Source organism: Nuphar pumila, chromosome 3, assembly GCF_984573655.1.
Source record: "Nuphar pumila chromosome 3, dmNupPumi1.hap1.1, whole genome shotgun sequence".
Lineage (NCBI taxonomy): Eukaryota > Viridiplantae > Streptophyta > Magnoliopsida > Nymphaeales > Nymphaeaceae > Nuphar > Nuphar pumila.
Window position 1 is genome coordinate 74,369,726 of NC_143251.1, and position 17,266 is coordinate 74,386,991.

Genomic DNA, 17,266 nt, shown 5'->3' on the forward strand with positions numbered 1-17,266 from the left:
ACATGCTCCTACATCAGTTCATATGAGTGTCATCCTTCGAATTATCAGATATATGAAGGAGACTATAAACAAGAAAATATTTTTATCCTCATCTTCTGAATTAAATTTAATTGTTTATATTGACTCTGATTGGAGAGGTGATACAAATAATCGTCACTCCACCACTAGTTTTTGTGTGTTCTTAGGTGAATCTTTAATTTCTTAGAGATGCAAGAAGCAACAAAAAGTGTCTTTGTCATCTACTGAGGTCGAATACCGAGCCATGACAACTACGACCATAGAGATTGTTTGGATTTGGCGGTTACTGGAAGATATGGGGGTTCATGTTCAATGACCCACGAAGTTGTGTCGCAATAACAAGAGTGCAATATATATTGCCAAGAATCACACTTTTCATGAGCGCACGAAGCATAGCGAGATAGACTGTCACTATGTTAGAGAAGAATATCTGAAGAAAATCATAGATCTACCTTATTTAACATCATAATATCAATTGGCAGACTTTTTACTAAGGCACTATGTCCCCCTATATTCAATTTTCTTCTTGGCAAACTTTCGGTCATTACACCGTAATTTTAAGGGGGGATGTTAAAATGTAATCTATATATAGAGAGATACATATACATATATATCTTATATATGTCTATGAATCTATATATATATATATATATATTAAATTCTTGTTATACCCACTAAGGGTAAAATAGTCTTTTCCTTATTTCATGCATATTCTTTTTTAATATGCTTTTTTTCTTTTTTGTATTTCTTTATTTCTCTTTTTTTTTGTCTTTTAGCCATAGTGGAGCCCACATCATATAGATGTTGGGCCCCTCCAACGGTCAATAATATGACCGTTGGAGGGGCTCCAATGTCTATATGAGGGAGCCCAGGGGCTCCAATGTCTATATGAGGGAGCCCCTCAAGGGTCCTGATATGTATATAAATAGGGGATTCCCCCCTTTGTAAATGCAAGCTTTTGTAAAGCCCTCTCACTTATTCAATAAAAGTTTTCTTTATTTTATGTCTTTGTGCATTTGTATTCTTTTGTGAGTGTTCATCTCATGCCTTTGTGCACACATTTCATATTAAGAATCTAGTGCCATTGTGCGCATAGTCTTTTTGAAGACATTTTCACATTGTGATGTTCCAATATTAGAATATTCATGATTTATAGCATCTATAACTTCATAATGATTCAAAGAATCATCATTAGCATGTATATCTTCCCTTGGGAAGTGATCATACAAAAACATATAGTTCATTTCCTCCTTATCATATTCTTCAACACCATTTTCATCTTCTAAGAATGTCACATCTTACATAAAGTGTGTTATTTTTTAAATAAAAGCATCTATTATCCTTCTTTATTTTCACCATATCCAATGAAAACGCATTCAATTGCTTTCGGAGATAACTTATCTCTTTTGTGTAAAAGCACAAAACATTTACAATAAAAAAATCGCAAACGATTGAAGTCAGGTATTATTTTGAGAAGTTTTTCATGAGAGAGATTTTTTAAAGTGGATGATGGCATTCGATTTATTCTTGATTTCCTTTTATCTCTGTGAGCTTGAGTTGGGGTTTGGGAATAATACCCATCACATAACCCCAAAGCTTTTTCCCTTTAAGATTGTTTTTCATGGTGGACGCCCACATCATGTAATTTTTATCATTGAACTTGAAGGAGAGATCAATCTCGGTTTCCATCACAAGAGCAAGAGATGGAAGAAGTGAAAAAAAGAGGATGTTGACACAAGCTTTCTCGTCAAAGAACACTATGGCTATGATACCATGTAAGGAAGTATTTGGAAGTACGAAAACACTAGCTACTTGAAGGCTTTACAAGATTACAATCATACAAGTGCACATGCACAAGTACTCTATAGGACAATACAAAGATCAATAAGGCAAATAAAAGATGCACAAAGAGTAAAAAATGTAAGCCTTTTATTGATCAAGTGCTCAATACAAGCATGGTCTTCAAAGGGGGGGACAACCCCCATATTTATACACAAAAGGGGAAGGAGAGGACCATTGGGAGCTCCCAATAGTCGTTGGGAGCTCCCAACGGTTATCCCAACGGTCATATTTCTAACCGTTGGGAGCCTCCAATGACTCTATGGTCATTTTGACCATAGAGTCCCTAAGGGTCCTCCAAATTACACTTTAAGAAAAATAAAAAAAATAAAAAAGGAAGAAATGAAAATAGTTGTTTTAATAAAACATTTTTATTACATGAGTGAAATGACAAAATGCCCCTTAGGGCATATACCTATATAACTTGAAATAAACATATATATAGTATATATATATGTATATATATACTATATATGTGTATATATAACCTTAACATATATGTGTACATGATTTTCATAAATGATTAAAGTGATTAATGACTCGTGTTTGAAATTAATGATTTTTCAAAAATTAATTCTTTAAATAATTTTGAAAAATGTTAAATCGACTTACTAAATATTTTCTATATATTTGTATGCTTGTGTGTTTGGCCATCGTCTCTCCATAATACATAACTAATGTAGTTATTCTTTGAAATCTTCTTAAGATATATATGTGTATAGTTGGGATGTTTTGTGAAGATCTATTTTCAGGTTTTTCAAGAATTGATGATATTGAAGATCTTTTGTGTAATGGGGCATATGATTGAGCACCCCTTAAAGAAGCACCAAATGGAAGAACTTGATGAAATCTATGAAGACATTTCATGTAATGGGGTTTTTCTTTTGTAATTGCAAACTTATAACGAGTCACCATAAGTTTGAGGAGGGGTGTTAAGATGGACGTCCTTTTCTTTGTATATATATATATATATATATATATATATATATATATATATATATATATATATATCAAGGTTGTTTGTCTCGTGTTGTATCATACGATACAGTATGATATGTATCATTACTTTTTGCCTTAACGATACGAGTGTGTATTGTATCCATATTTTGTGTATTGTATGATACACCCTTGTATTGACCCGTATCGTATGATGCACCCTGTATCGTACAATACGGGTCTGGCACACTTAAAAAGACTCAAAACCGAGTTTTTTTTATTTTGGGTTTAAAAGGCCTCTTAAGGGCCGACTACACGTGTGTAGAGGCTGTTGGAAGGGATCCCACGCACCTTAGGTTTTGTGAGATCAATTTGGGGGCCGGTTCGTGTGCAAGGGAAAGAGCTTTTGTGATTTTCTCAAGATTGCATTTTCGCTTATTTTTTTACTCAAGAAAGTGGGTTAAGATAAAAAAATATCTATTCTTTGCTTGTTATTGAGTGTTTTGGGGGAAGATGGCATCGAAAAATCTGGCATGGCAATGGTGCATTCAAGTAACAAGTGGAAACCAATTAAGAATCAAATGCAACTATTGCTAAAATAGTTTTTTGAGTGGTATCTCTCGGTTGAAACATCATTTAACCAGGGCCACATCATAATGTTACCGCATGCACGTTAAGAAAATTGTCGGATACTGTAAAATGATAATGTCAACAATTACTTAATAATCTGAGAGAAAAAAGACAAGAGAAATGAATGAGGCAGAAATGTGGTATGCAGAGCCCTGGGAGGATGTGTATTATAAAGATGAGCTACCTACTTCTGATCCTACAACCCATAGCATAAGATCAAAAGTAGAAAGTTCTGCAGCAAAAGAAAGATGCATGGCTGGTGTCAAGAGTAGTGTCGTGGGAAAAAAAAAAAAAGAGGGAGTTCTTCGAGGAGGACTAGGAGGTAGAACTAAAGGCTCTCTTAGAAAAAATTTCCCTCCTAGGACTGCCCCTGGGGAGCAACCCGACATTCGTATTATTATAACTCCTCAACATTTAGTCGTACAGGCAAATGTCACGGTTGGGAGATGGTTCTATGATGTTTGCATTCCTTTTAAAGTAGCAAATTCTTTTCATTTTCAGGTCATGACAGATGTCATAACCAGTATGATACAAGATGCCTTCGTATCATACTTTAAGAGGAAAGATTTTAAATGCTAATGTGAATGAAGTGAAGACTTATTGTGATGAGATGAGGGAGTCATAGAGAGAAACTGGATATAGCATCATGGCAGATGAGTGGACAAATAGAAAGTCAAGGACCTTGATAAATTTCCTTATCTATTGTCCCAAAAGAATCATGTTTTTGAAATCAACTGATTTGTCTGATACGTCTAAGACAGCAGATGTATTGTTGAGAGTTTTTTACCAGGTTGTGGAAGAGGTTCTTCCTCAAAACATTATACAGTTCATTATTGATAATGCAGTAAATTATAGGTATGCAAGTAAAGAATTAGCAGAAAATTTTGGGTCATTCTTTTGGACCCCGTGTGTTGCCCATTGCATAGACCTCATGCGTGATGACATTGGCAACATGGATGAAGTAAATCAGACAGTTGAATGCTACTAAGAAATTACTAAATTTATTTACAATCATGCATGAGTTTTAAGCCTAATGAAAAAGTACATTGGTGGTGTTGAGTTGATTTGTAGTGCAGTTACTAGATTTGCTACAAATTTTTTAACAGTGCAAAGCTTAGTAAAGAATAAAGTTGTACTAAAAAAAAATTTATTAAATGAGTGGAATGTATATCCCCATGCACAAAAAAGAAAGCCCAGAAAAATTGTAGATATTGTATTTACAAGTGAATTATAGGATTCATGAGTGAAGTTATTGACAATAACTATACCTTTGGTGAAGGTGCTTTAATTGGTTGACAGTAAAGACAAATCAGCTATGTGTTATCTCTACGAGGGCATGGATAAGGCAAAAGAGGCTATTAGAGATAATTTGAAGGGAAAGAAAAAAAATTTAATACTTATATGTAGGGGTGGCAATCGGGTCGGGTCGGCGGGTCAGAATACCTCAACACGAACACGACCTGTTTATTAAACAGGTCGGATGTGGCAAACATGACCCATTTATTAAACGGGTAACCCGACACGACACGGTTAACCCGTTTAATAAACGGGTCGGGTCGACACGACACAGCGACCCGTTTATTAAACAGGTTGGCGGGTCGGAGTTAGGGTTAGATAAGTTTATATATATATATATATATATATATATATATATATATATATATATATATATATATATATATATATATATAAACGGGTCGACAGGTTCGTGTAAACAGGTTGACCTGCCCGCCTAACCCGTTTATTAAACGGGTCAAACAGGTTGGCGGGTCGGAGTTAGGGTTAGATAAGTTAATATATATAAACGGGTCGGCGGGTTGACGGGTTCGTGTAAACGGGTTGATCCGCCCGCCTAACCCGTTTATTAAACGGGTCAAACGGGTTGGCGAGTTGGCATACCCCTAACACGAACACGACCGGTTTAATAAACGGGTTAGGCGGGTCGACCCGTTTACGACACGAACCTGTTTAAGCCAAACCCTAACCCGGCTAAGAAGCGGGTTGGCGGGTCGGGTCAGATTTTGCCACCCCACTTATATGGAACATCATTGATCATAGGTAGACTGGGAAACTTCATTAACCTCTTCATGTTGCAGCATATTATTTAAATCTTGCATTTAGATACTCCCCTATGTTTAAAATGGACAACGAAATCAACAAGTGACTTTTGGATTGCATCAAAAGGATGAATCCTGATCATAGCATTCAAGATCAAATTCATAAGGAAATGAAAACTTATGATAATGCATTGAATGATATGGGAAGACCTGAAACTGTGTGAAACCGTACCACAATGCATCCAGGTAATTTATTTTATCTATTTTAATTTTAATTTCAAATTGTTATTTAGTTATGATGTTTTGTATGATTGTATATATGTTAGTCTTATAATTGATTTCTCATTTTTTTGTATTTTTTAAGACTTGTGGTGGGTCAGGTTTGGAAGTGATGTTCCAAATCTGAGAGCTTTTGTCATTTGCATTTTAAGTCAAACATGTAGTGCAAGTGGATGCGAGAGAAATTGGAGTGTCTTTGAGCAAACTCATACCAAAAGAAGAAACATATTGTAGCACAAAAGGCTCAATGACCACGCTTGCGTTCACTACAATTTACAACTTAGGCAAAGGTATATAAAATTGTAAAGTTTATTTGCCATTTTCATTCAAAACTCAACTAATTTTAATTTTTTCATGGCATCTTTTTAGGTAAATCGAAAAGTTATCAACAAAGAGGCACAAAGAGCAATTTGATCCCATCAGTTTGGAACATTTTGATGAATTGGATGCATAGGTTGAAGAAGAAGTTGAGACTCTTTTGAATGAAGATGACATTTAGTGGATTAACATGGAAGGAGCACAAGAGGTAGATGATGAAGACCCCATGTATCTTGGAGACGATGTGGATGTCAAAGAAGAAGAAGGTAATGAAGACAATTATAATTATTGATGTATCATGTTTTTTAAAAAAACTCATTATTGTGAGATGTTTTTGTTTATGTAATATGAAAGTATGACTCTTGTGGTATGTATTAGAGATATAAATGCTTCATATGTGATTTTATGCATGTAGTTTGTGCAATTCATCATTATTTCATGCGATATGATTTTTTTTAGAGTTTTTACTAGTTTTTTATTATTTTTCTTATTTTTTGAGATTTTTTTGAATTTTTTTATTAAAAAATTATGATATGTTTTCAATATGATACGATATTACTATTGAGTCGACTGGTATGGGTAACGATACGCTACTTACAACCTTGATATATATCTTTATATATATATATAATATATTTATAATATATATTATATCTTAGTCAACCTAGGTCGACTGCTCTTCTAGTCGTTGGAGGCTAGTCCAATGGCTAGAAGGGTACTCCCTTCTTCCCCTTGTTGTCTCTCTTCTCTCCCCTCTTTTTTCATAAAGGTGTGTGTGCAAGTGTATGTGTTGACAAAGTGATGAGTAGTTTTTAGGCTCTTGAGTGTTTGAGTGTTTGTAGTGAGGTTGTTTGTAATTTTGCAATTCTTTTTGTATTATTTAAATTATGGTATGTATTCAAATGCATTGTATTTTTGGTTCTTGGTATCCATCCCGGAGTGCATCGAGATTCGTGTCATTTTCATGACACAGCCGACTTCATAAACCAAAGAAAGTTTCAAAGTTTATGAAAAAACAATGGAGTGAACTACTTATGAAATATTGAAGATCTGCATTCCGAAATTTTGGAAGTGTTTAGTCTTGAAATTAGAGTATTATGGTATTAGATGAAATGTTCTTATGTACCATGAACTATGACATTTTAGATCGACTTGAATGCTAACTCTAGAGGAGATTGTGTTTTAATTATTTCGCTTCATTCATAATCACAAATATGTCAATTTTTTTTAATTGCTTTAGTTTTTATGTTATGCAAAATTACAAGTTTTATGAAGCGCTATGATATATTATAACTTCATTCATAATCACCTCGTTTAATTTTATCCGAACAATATGTTTGCTATTAATTTTAACAATTTATTATAAATTCTTTGTTTCTCTTTTTTATTTTTTATTCTGACTAGTATGACTAGTCTCACCTAAGCGTTGATAGTGTAAAACAAATAAGTCTTTCGATATAGTGTAGCTACTCTCTGCGAAAACCAGTATTTCCATCCTCATGAATATCATCATTACAAAAGATAAGAAATCAATTATTAAAAAATAAATTATTACCAAACAATTATGAACCATTTGATCACCAAGGCAATATTCAAAATACTCCAAACTGTCATCACCATAATATTAAGTTGGGCCTAACTCACCAACATTAAAATGTTATTTTGATAATCAAAACATTAACATATCATCTAGAAAATAGATTCACATCACATCTTGAAAGTTTCCAGATGGAATACCAAAAATTTTAAAAATCATGGATGAATCAACAACATATGTAGAAGACACAGATCCTCAACCTTGATATAGAGAAGGGCTAGCATTCTACTGGATGCAGCTTGTGGAGTCTATGAAAAACAAAACAACTAGAGAATAGCTTCAGACTAAAGCTCAAAAGGATTACGAGAAGAAGTGCAGAAAACCGCAGAATAAGATAATGTCAAGATTGTGGGTCTGACAAAACTGATTTGTGACAGGAACCTGCATTTGAGTCGTGGAAAAAAAAATGCCAAGCTAAAGTTACATCTCACGAAACCTTAAATTCAAATGATAATGAGCATAACCTTCTAAGGATTCAGGTAACCATGTTGAAGAAGATAGAGCAACACAAGGAAAGCATGTGACAATAATGTCATCACATGTGAATAAAGCAGTTGCAGATAAAATGAGGTTACGCTAGGTGCCAAGCAATTCTCCACTAGTGAATAAAAGGCTTATACACGTAGGAGGTATGCATTTAGCATCAAGTGAGGGACAGAGAATTCGACTGGTATTTATATCAGAGCATCAGAATCCTATTGTCACTCTTATCTGGGCAGTTATGGAGATCTCCTTCCTCATAATAACAGAAAGGAAGATTTCATTGTCACAACAGAGAGTGACTACTCTGCCAGGTTGTGTCGAACACCATAACAGATAACAGAATAAATTTCCCCTTTTTTCTCTCTCCCTCTCAAGCAGTAGATGCCTCTTTCTCTTGTAAATTCATTTACAGAAATACAAAATCAAAATATACAATGGTGGCAAAGATTCACTATAATTGCAAGCTTACCCAACCATCTTACCGTACATTACAGCATGACAAGCAAATTCAATAAATTAAGGAGGCGGAGGAGGATTAAACTTACAGGTACCACCGAGTGTAGGGAGGTTTTAGTCACGGAGGGCAGTGGCGCCGGGGGCGGTTTCGCCGAGGATGATTTGCCATGAGGCGGAGTGCGCAAAAGAGCCTCCCCTGCAGATGCAGAGGCAGAGGCAGAGGCAGATGACTCTCCAGGCAGGCGGAGGTGGCGAAGGCGCTTGACGGCGCGATGCAGGCGTTCGAGACGGAAGGATTGGCCGTCGAAGAAGAGGACGGCGTCGTTATCCTTGTAGTCCTCGCTGCTGCCCTCGAAGGCCACCTTCGGTTTCCCCGGTTGGTTGTTCTGGAACTCCACCGTCACCCTGTTGTCCTTCGTCTTGTGAAGGCTCCCCGGTTGACTCTTGTCGATCGATGCCGGCTTGAATTCATCTTTTAGGAAAAGAAACAAGAAAAGGAAAGATGGTTGAGATCAATTACCACAACACCCTATAAGCAGGATCACCATTTTTCTTGTGTGATCAGATCAGTATAGCTGCTTCTTACATCTCAACGTGCAGAACCTGGAGGAGGAGGAATCGGTGAAGGAAGAGCCAAGGGTTAGGTCGTACCACCTGTCCGGCTGTGGAGCGGTACTGGGTTCTCTGTTAGTGTTGTTTGCCATTTGCCGTCAAGTTCGTCTTTGCTCGGTATTCTACCTATGCAGGTTTTATGTTCCCCCGTGTTCGGGGTCCGAATGAGCGCCGCCTATATAAGCACGTGGGGGCTCGTATCCTCTATCCCGGTGTGCATCACTTAACGTTGGAGTTCGGTGCTATTGTAAATACTTAAGTACCTTTTTCTATAATTCTTATCATGAAATAACGATTCGAGAAAAAAATAAAAATATCCTTCATCTAAAAAAGTGAAACTATAATTCAAAAAAAGGACATGAAGATGACTTTAACTCTTTAAAGTCCAAACATTTAGTTTTTGCCCTAAACAGTAAACTTTTGTACCATATATTGTAATATGAGCTTCTTTTGATGATGCACCATTTGCCATCGTCTGTTGTCATCGGAGCACCCTTTGTCATCGTCTGCTGCCACCGACTGTGTCTATCTTCTGGGTATTTCTCCTTCACTGTCGGATTACCAAAACTTATATCATTTTGGTGAGTTTCGTGTAAGGTTTCGTTATGCAAACAAATTGATTTGTAAATCTAAATGTTAAATCTTACAACTTATATTATTCATGCTAAATAATACATATTTTCATACTGAAACAAATCGATTTGTACATATCCACCTTCTGGGCATCAAAAAATAGTTAGCACAATTTGTTCTTATGAAGCAGCAACAATTTATACGTTTGAAGTAGTAACGATTTAATGAAATTACCACAATTTGTACTTAAGTTTGATAAATCGTACATCAATGTTTACGTATGAAGCCCAAACGTTACAACGATATGTATTTACGAATGTTGTGATTTCTATAAGGATTTGTAAGTTTGAACCAGCAACGATTTATACATTTAAAGCAGTAGTGATTTGTACTTAAGTTTGATAAATCTTATAGCAATGTTTACTTATGAAGCCAAATATTACGACGATTTGTAATGTTGGTGATTGTTTAACGAATGTGATAATTTGTATTATTATATACTTGGGGAGGCGGTTGTAACATATAATGATGCGGTTAAATTTATTTATTGTGCAGGTTAGCAATGTCTAAAGCTCCCTAGACAAGAAATCTCTTGTCGTTTGATAGGATGACTATTACATAAGTTATCCGTCGGTCCCATCTACGTGAGCTTTATGAAAGGTACCAAAATATAATGAAGATTGAGAATGATAAAGACAGGTACAATGGGTTAAAATGGTATAATGCGGAGCTTTATTCATCAGATATTGAGGGTGAAGAGCAAAGAAAGCATAAGGAAGAACTAAAAGGAAGAACTAAAGATGAAGAAGAAGAAGAAGGATGATGAAGAGAAGAAAAAGCAAAGGAAGAAGGAGAAGGAAAATGAAAAGCAAAGGCCAATGAAGAAGGAGGAGGAGATGGAAAGGCAAAGGAAGAAGGCGGAGGAGAATGAAAATCAAAGAAAAAATGAGGAAGAGAGGAAAAGACAAAGAAAAAATAAAAAGGAGGAAGAGAAGGAAAGGCAAATGATGAAGATGGAAGAGGAAAGGCAAAGGAAAAAGCATCAGGATGAGGAAGAGAAGGAAAGGCGAATGAAAGAGAAGAAAAGGTGAAGGAAGGGGAAGGAGGACGAGGAAAAGAAGGAAAGGTGAAGGAAGGAGGAGGACGAGGAAAAGAATAAAAGACAAAAGGAGGAGGACGAGGAAGAAAAAGAAAGGGAAAGAAAGGAGCAGGAGGAGAATGAGAAGGAATGGGAAAGGAAAAAGCAAGAGGAAGAGAAGAAAATGGAAAGGAAAAAAAATGAAAAGTAGAGGAGGGAGGTGAATGAGCCAAGGAAGGAAAAAGAAAGGCAGAGAATGGAGGAAGGGAATGAAGAGGAGAAAACTATGACTAAGGTACGTAAATCGATCATGTTTGTCATGATTTACTGCGATAGATATTATTTTGTATAGCGATTACTGTTATAGTGATTACTATGTATAGCGATTAATGTGATAGTGATTACTATATATAGTGATTTATATGATAGTGATTATTGTGAACGATTTACTGTGATAGCGATTACTATGTATAGCAATTACTGTATATAACGATTACTGTGATAGCGAGTGTGCAACGATTATTATTTATAGTGATTATTGTGTACAACGACGTGTATAAGTATAAATAGGACTAATTTTGATTTGTTACGAATAATATGCTATTTTGTGTTATAGGGAGGTCACAAGAGAAGTAGAGTACAGGTGAAAAGCTTAGAGGGCGGTGTTAGTGGCATGTAGTTCTGTCGTGGTATGGACAACTGAGTAGATATCAGAAAGATCAATTACGAAATATGCACTTCGGTGGCCTTCTTGGCTAACATTCTTTTGAAACGTGCTGGAACACCATGACCCACCTGGTAAATAAGTGAAATAATAAGATGAACACATTCCAGTTTGATTCTTTTTAGATCACCATGACCCTAGAAAATGTGGTGCGGATTACGGGCCTTAAGTGTCATGGAAGTGTTGTCCTATTACAGGATTCAAACTATACCGCAAGAGACAAGTGCACGACCCTTCTAGGAATGTTGATGAAGGACTGAAGACAATGTATTTCTAGTGAAAGCAATTCCACATTGATGAAAGCTTATTCTTTCCGTAATAAATAGGAAAGTTAGTCTGCTACATGTGCATCTAAAAGAGTTGATCAAGAGTTGTGCGACTTCCTTCTTTATTTTTTTGGTCTTACTTTATTTTCTGATTTGTCTGGTTTGAGGATAAGTTATATGTGGTTGCAATTCTTGGAAGACTTAGATATAGTCGATGACTATGCATGGGGTGTTGTTATGCTCGCATACTTGTACAGTCAACTTCACCATGCAAGTAATGGTAAAAAAATTATTGCAGGGTTTTGGCCATTTGTTTAGGTAATTGTTTATTACATATTTTATAGTTATAGACTAACATCGTTGAAGGTTATAGTCTTACTAATATATTGATCTTGTAGGTCTGGTTGTGGGAGCATATTGTTGCCTTGCGTCCTCAGTGTGGCCCTGCGATTTGTGGTTTTTCAAAGATCTGGCAATGGGCTAGAATAAATGTCAAGGAAGATAATGCTAAGTTAATTTTAGATGGTTTGTAATTAAATGAGGTAAATGGTTTAAAATCGTTTACAATCAATTCAACATTTATCATTTATTAGTAAAAATTGCATCTATGTTAGTACAAATTGTTCTAATGTTTAACATTCTTAAGTAATGATCGTTGCAAGATTTTGTATTTCTTAGTACAAATCGTTATCGCTTTAGTACTTAACTTTCATTAGTGTAAATCGTTGTAATTTATAGCATTCTTAAGTAATGATCGTTGCAGGAATTTGTATTCCTTAGTACAAATCGTTATCGTGTGTAAATCGTTGTAATCGTTAGCATTCTTAAGTAATGATTGTTGTAGGAATATTTCTTCGTTAGTACAAAGCGTTATCGTTTTAGCATTTAGCATTTGTTATTGTAAATCATTGCAATATGTAGCATTCATTAGTGTAAATCATTTTAATACAAAGCTCTCATTAGTAACAGTCGTTGTAATATATTTAGCACTCATTAGTGTAAATCATTTTAATACAAAGCTCTCATTAGTAACAGTCGTTGTAATATATTTAGCACTCGTTATTATAAATCATTTTAATATTTAACATTCATTAGAATGAATAATTATGTCTATACCTAAACCATAATCTCCAATGTACAGGTTGTGTGGAGATTGTATAGCGATGGAGAGGACGAGGACCAAGAGGTTGTTGCTGAGGCTGTGAGACTGTCTGGCTGCGATATTTGGTTGTTTAGCAATTATGAAGCAGAGTTGCAGCATGGTAGTCGAGTTCTTTGACAAGCTGGCTTAGAACAGTCTACCCCAAAGCAGCTTGTGGAAGTGAGAAGGAAGATGAAAAGTGGTGGGGTCAAGAACATGAATTGGCACAAACGCTTCAGGGAACAATTGGATAGCTGGAACAAAGGAGGTGTTTATGTCATAGCATATGATTATAAAAAACGACAATATGATCCCAACTCTTTCAAAAAATATTAGAACCCCGTGCGTCGAAATTTGGAGATTGAGAATAAGCAATGTAGAAATGTTGGGAACCCATGCGTCCCTCATGTCCCCCATCATGTTGTCTCCTAACATAGAAAACACGTCAATCGTGTCCCTCTGGCTACAACAATGATTCCCTCAGTTGCAGTATACGATGAGGAGCGAACACAGCTCACAAAAAAGAATGTAGTCTCTGACACAAGGTTGGAGATGTTGGAGAGAGAGAATTAGGAGTTACGGAAGCAGGTGAAGAATTTGGGAAGACAATATGATACACTGGTAAAGATGATGACCAATGTTTATAATAAGATCGAGGGAACCAATAGGCCATCGAGGAAAAAGAGTCCACCAAGAAAAAGAAAGAGACGATTTGTATGTCATAGTCTATCTGAATCATCAAGTGCCACAGAATAAATATTATATAATTTTTTATCCCAATATTTATTTATTATAATTCTATAATTCTTTGTTGTAATTCTATAATTCTTTTTTGTAATGTGACATTCTACAAATGTATATATATATTTTTAATAAGCGTAACACACAAGTGCCACTAAACAAATCGTTGTAATGTTTGGCCTTCATAAAAAAAAAGTCAAAGAAGCGTTTAGCGTTGTGTACTGCGCAAATTATGAATTACTTTTACGAGTTGTCTTTATATCACAATTTACACAAACATTGATAAAATACAGCTAATGATTTGTATGTATAAAGACTATGTATTATCACGATTTGCTTGATTCTGATTGCCTTACAACTAGTTCTATAAGAGATCACGATTTATTTTTTTATAGAAGGTGTTCTATCACGATCTGTACAGTTATCCCACCAAAACTTATCAAATAATTGAACCAAATCTATTTGAATATCCGATTACGATTTGCCTTTACGTGCATTGTCTAAGCAAATGATACATTCCATCGCGATTTACATAATGAATGATTCATAAATGACAGAAAAGAAAAATAAATAAATTGACACGATGTTTAGACTTAGTAAAGAACAAATCGAGTTAACTTCAACGATACATACGTTATTGTGTAAATCACTCTGGGACAATAACTGGTATAATGATTCAGATACAGTATATGTACAACGATTTGTCATAACAGACATCATTGTATAAATCGCTCTGGGACAATGACTGATTCATGCAAGGCAGAAAGGAAAAACAATAAATAAATTGACATGATGTTTAGACTTAATATACTATAAATCGAGGTAACTTCATAAATGCAAATCGATGTAACTTCATAAATATAAATCGACATCGTTGACAAAGACAAACAAAGACAAATCGTCGTCATGGTCACTTCATAACTACAAATTGACGTAATTTACAACCACATTCTTTTACAAAATATATGAGTATTTAGTTACAATACATCATGACCAGTGGTTTGACTTAGATACAATACATGACCATCATCATCAAAGAAAACATACATCATCATCAACATCAACATCAACCCCACATCCAAATAGTGATGTGTTTCGATTGCATTCCTGGTGGGCATGAAATCTAGCTTGCTAGTGTAGAAAGCTTCGAGGCAGAACTAAAGTATATTGAAGGTATGGATTGCAACAAGCAAAGAAGATGCAACCTGCACGACTAACACATTTGTCATGAAGTATATCAAAGATTAGGCAAATATTTTTTCAACTGTGAAGGATGGTAGTCACCTTAGAGAGAAGTATGGAAAACACCTTTAGTTTACTGAGTGGCCTTCGCTAGTCACTGAGAATGATAGAAGGCAAATCTATCTACCAATGGAGGTCCTTATCTCTTTGCAAATTTTTTTATAGCACATAGTGATAATTTTAGTTGTTGGCACCCTTATTTATGTGAACCAATGGAGAAGATGAAGCTCGCACGACTGTAGCATATTTGTCATAAAGTATATCAAAGATTAGAGAAATATTTTTCCAACTACGAAGGATGATTTGCGAACGATAGAGGGTATGACAGTAGAAATAGATCAAATAGATGGTCATCAGCATCACTCTCTGTCTATCATGCAGAATATTTATGCTTGCTTCGGTATATAATAATGATGAAGGAAGATTAAGGCAAAGAAGAAAAAAGAAGAAGAAGAAGAAGTTGCGCTGTCGCAGAAAAGAGGAAGAGTTGTTTATAGATTAGGATTTTATACATGGACCACAGGCCGAGTAGGGTTTACATAAAATAGGGTTTTACATATATCTATATTAGGGTTTTACATATACTAGGGTTTTATGCATGTGTACACAAACCGACATGATGTTTAGACTTAGTAAATACAAATCGAGGTAACTTTATAAATACAAATCGATTTATAACTTGAGACCGATTTAAGTAGCAGTTGCAAATCGATTTCACGGTTTCGTTCACAATATTTTAGTAACAGTTGCAAACCGATATGAGTAAATCACAATATTACATATCGATATTATTCACAAATACAAACAAAGACATATCGTTGTTGAAGTAACAGTTGCAAATCGATATGAGTAAATCACTATATTACATATCGCTATCGTTCACAAAGACAAACAAAGACATATTGTTTAGGGTTTAGGGTTTAGGGTTTATAGTTTAGGATTTAGGGTTTAGGTTTCAGGGTTTGGGGTTTGTGGTTAAGGGTTTAGGGTTTATAGTTTACGTGTTAGGTTTAGGGTTTAGAGATTAAGTTTTGGATCTATCTAAATTCCAAATTGATCCTACTTAATATATATATAGTAGTTTAGATTGTGTTTGGATTTGATGAGAGCTAAATGGGTCTCACAACCAACCCAATCCAATCACTCCTCCACCTAAACCCATCAATTCAATTGAATGTATCCCATCCCACCAAATCCATTTGAATATCCTATTGCGATTTGCCTATTCGAGCTTTGTCTATGTGAGCGTTATATCTCATCACGTTTAGGGTTTAAGGTTTAGGGTTAGGGTTTATAGTTTAGGGTTTTAGGGTTTAGGAATTAGGGTTTAGGGTTTATAGTTTATGGTTTTAGGGTTTAGGGTATAGGGTTTAGTGTTTAGGGTTTAGGGTTTATAGTTTATGGTTTTAGGGTTTAGGGTTTAAATTGGTTTGGATTTCATGAAAGTTAAATGGATCTCACAACCAACCCAATTCAATCACCCCCCACCTAAATCCATCACACAATTGGGATTTATGTTGAAGAGCTTTGTCTATATGAACGATATATCCTATCATGATTTACACAATGACTAATTTATAAAAGGTGGAAAAAAATAATAAACAAATCGAGACGATGTTTAAACTAGATAAAGTAAAAATTGAGGTAACTTCATAAATACAAATCGATTTACAACTTGCTACTGATATGAGTAAATCACAATATTACATATCGATATTGTTTACAAAGACATACCATTGTCGCAATTACTTCATAACACTACAAGGAAAATGTTAATTAGCGACAGAAATAATCCGTCGTCATTTTACGATGGATTAGCGAGAGAAAATTAGTCGTCCCTAAAATTAGAATTAGTTGCAGAATTTGTGATGGAAAAATTTTGTCTCAAAATTCAGCACTAATTAGTGACAGAAATATTCCATCGTAAATTCGCGACGATGAGCGATAAAAAGTTTCCTTCACTAATCCGTCGTTAATTAGCTACAAATTTTAAGACAAATTTTTTCTGTCGCTAATCCGTCACTATATTTTGATGTAAAATGTCTCATATAGGGCACACAATTAACTCTGCAAATATGCTCTCTCTCTCTCCCCTCTTTTGCCGATCACCTCTGTGTTGCTCGCCATCTCTGCCCCCGCTCTTCGGTGACTGCTACAAAAAAATACGTTGTTAGCGACGGAATATTTCCGTCGCTAGTTCGCAACGGATTAACAAGCAAAAAACATTCATCGCTATAATGAACGAAGCTTACAAAAATAGCGACGGAATATAGTCC

At 35.2% G+C, this 17,266-nt stretch overlaps 1 protein-coding gene across 1 annotated transcript in view; it reads right to left on the reverse strand.

Annotated features, from left to right (window-relative positions):
* LOC149843026 (uncharacterized) overlaps positions 1–9,380 on the reverse strand; it is a 57,047-nt gene extending 47,667 nt beyond the window's left edge. Inside the window, exons 1-2 of the mRNA XM_090001670.1 lie at positions 9,200–9,380; positions 8,703–9,085 (exon numbers count right to left, since the gene is read on the reverse strand). Coding sequence (XP_089857796.1) covers positions 8,703–9,085; positions 9,200–9,317 — 501 coding nt within the window. The 5' untranslated portion in view covers positions 9,318–9,380. The remainder of the gene's footprint in view (positions 1–8,702; positions 9,086–9,199) is intronic.
* Positions 9,381–17,266: the final 7,886 nt, after the last annotated feature.